Source organism: Sinocyclocheilus rhinocerous, unplaced genomic scaffold (assembly GCF_001515625.1).
Source record: "Sinocyclocheilus rhinocerous isolate Xijiao unplaced genomic scaffold, SAMN03320098_v1.1 scaffold387, whole genome shotgun sequence".
NCBI classification, from domain to species: domain Eukaryota; kingdom Metazoa; phylum Chordata; class Actinopteri; order Cypriniformes; family Cyprinidae; genus Sinocyclocheilus; species Sinocyclocheilus rhinocerous.
This window is the reverse complement of record NW_015651557.1, coordinates 2290421-2292174: the sequence shown is the minus strand read 5'-3', so window position 1 is coordinate 2292174 and position 1754 is coordinate 2290421. Positions and strand designations below refer to the sequence as shown.

At 36.2% G+C, this 1754-nt stretch overlaps 1 protein-coding gene across 1 annotated transcript in view; it reads right to left on the bottom strand.

Moving 5' to 3' along the window:
* Nucleotides 1-844: 844 nt before the first annotated feature.
* The window catches only part of LOC107713198 (high mobility group protein B3-like), a 5981-nt gene continuing 5071 nt past the window's right edge, over nucleotides 845-1754 (bottom strand). Inside the window, exon 5 of the mRNA XM_016518638.1 lies at nucleotides 845-1678. Within this exon, the coding sequence (XP_016374124.1) occupies nucleotides 1550-1678 (129 nt within the window). The 3' untranslated portion in view covers nucleotides 845-1549. The remainder of the gene's footprint in view (nucleotides 1679-1754) is intronic.

The window sequence follows — 1754 nt, the reverse complement described above, 5'->3', positions numbered from 1 at the left end:
TAGATAACCTTAAGACTAACATATTGATACTAACACCCAAAAAAACTTTAATTTTGATTTCATGGGGACTTCAAGGACAATTCAGGCCATGCATCTTTTTTGTGGGGAAAATGATTTGAAAATTGAAAAAAAGAACTCTAAAGAGAAAGGAAAAAATGAAATCGCATCATATGACCCCTTTAAAATAAATTCCACTTGGATTGCTATATTATCTAATCAGTTATGCATTTTAAAATTTGCCTCTAAAAATATATTTTGGAGTTCGTATAAGAGTGTGTGTGCGCAGGCACGTAAGACACGTATCACTGTCGCTGGTAGTTTGTAATGCCATTGTTCCCGTTATATTTGCCAGTGTCTTTTTGCAGTATAAAACCAACAGCTGAGGTGACATCACATTAAATATGTATGGCTTGGTTCAGTTCTCAGAGGATATCCGAAGGCCTTTTGACACATTACTCCTCCACATACCAGAAACCCTTTTTTTTTTCCTTTAAGGGAAAGATTCTATCAGACAGGACAGCAATTCATAAAACAATTTTATTATTGAGATAAGTATTAGAGGATGCATGCGCCTTTGCAAACATCTAATATTTAAGGCGGTCTTCTCAATCTCTCACCTGATACTGTTGAGACATTAAGAGATTTGCATGGATTTTTAAGATGGTTGCACTGCATTTGGGGATTTTTGGTTTTGTTGACCGCTTATTCTAGGTTGTTAAAGTTTGTGCAACTGGTGCCCTCCAATGACATCTAGTGGCTCACCACAGTCAATGCATTATCAGAGTTATTAAATGGATGAAAACGAATGAATCCAAATTAAAAGAGCACTCTTAAAAAGAAACTATCACCATTTATCCTTTTATTGATAACATTGACAAATACCCCAAGTATTTACGCACTACATTGAACATTTTGCAGATAAGAAAGTCGCTTGAATCATTTGAGATCTAAAAATGCCATGTTTATTTCAAATCACAGTGTCACCTAGACATAAAAAAAAAAAGTAACAACCGAAGATGCAAATAAGAGCTTTCCCCAGCTTAACATCTGATCACTTGCCTCTGGTTAAAGCTGAAAATGTCCCTAGACTCTCCACACATAAAATGATCAATGTAATCAGTCAAAATTACACAAATAATAATAACCACAATTCAACAACATCCTTTCAAGCTTATGGGGCCAAACATATATCAACAAATTGTGCATTTTGAAAGCTGGGAGAGTAGAAAAAAAAAAAGAACTAAGTCATCAGCCATACAGAAACACCACCTTAAATAGTTTTAAAAGAGTATGTACTGCTACCACTTGGTTTTATTGTTGAACGTGGAAATATTTTGTTTTTGCCAATGCAGTTTAACAGCAAGCTGTAACAGGACCACCAGCACTGAGAGAGTTTGGTTGTCTAAAGTCAGAGCTTGCATGCATTGGGCATCTCTACTGGTGATCAGTTATAGCAGCCTTGACATCAAGACCTCGTAGACCCAGACTTAACTGATACTAACTGGCAGCGAACAAATAACTTACTGCCCAATTAGGAGAAACAAGTTCTTTAATCATCCTCATCTTCTTCGTCCTCCTCCTCATCGTCTTCATCTTCGTCGTCATCATCCTTTGGTTTGGATTTGGCAGATGATGCCCCTCCGCTTCCTTTTGCCTTTCCTTTGTAGTCTGCCATGTCCTGAGAAAACAAAACACCATGACAACTTTACAATTACAAAACAAACATTAAATAAATGCCTAATGTTTTATTTATA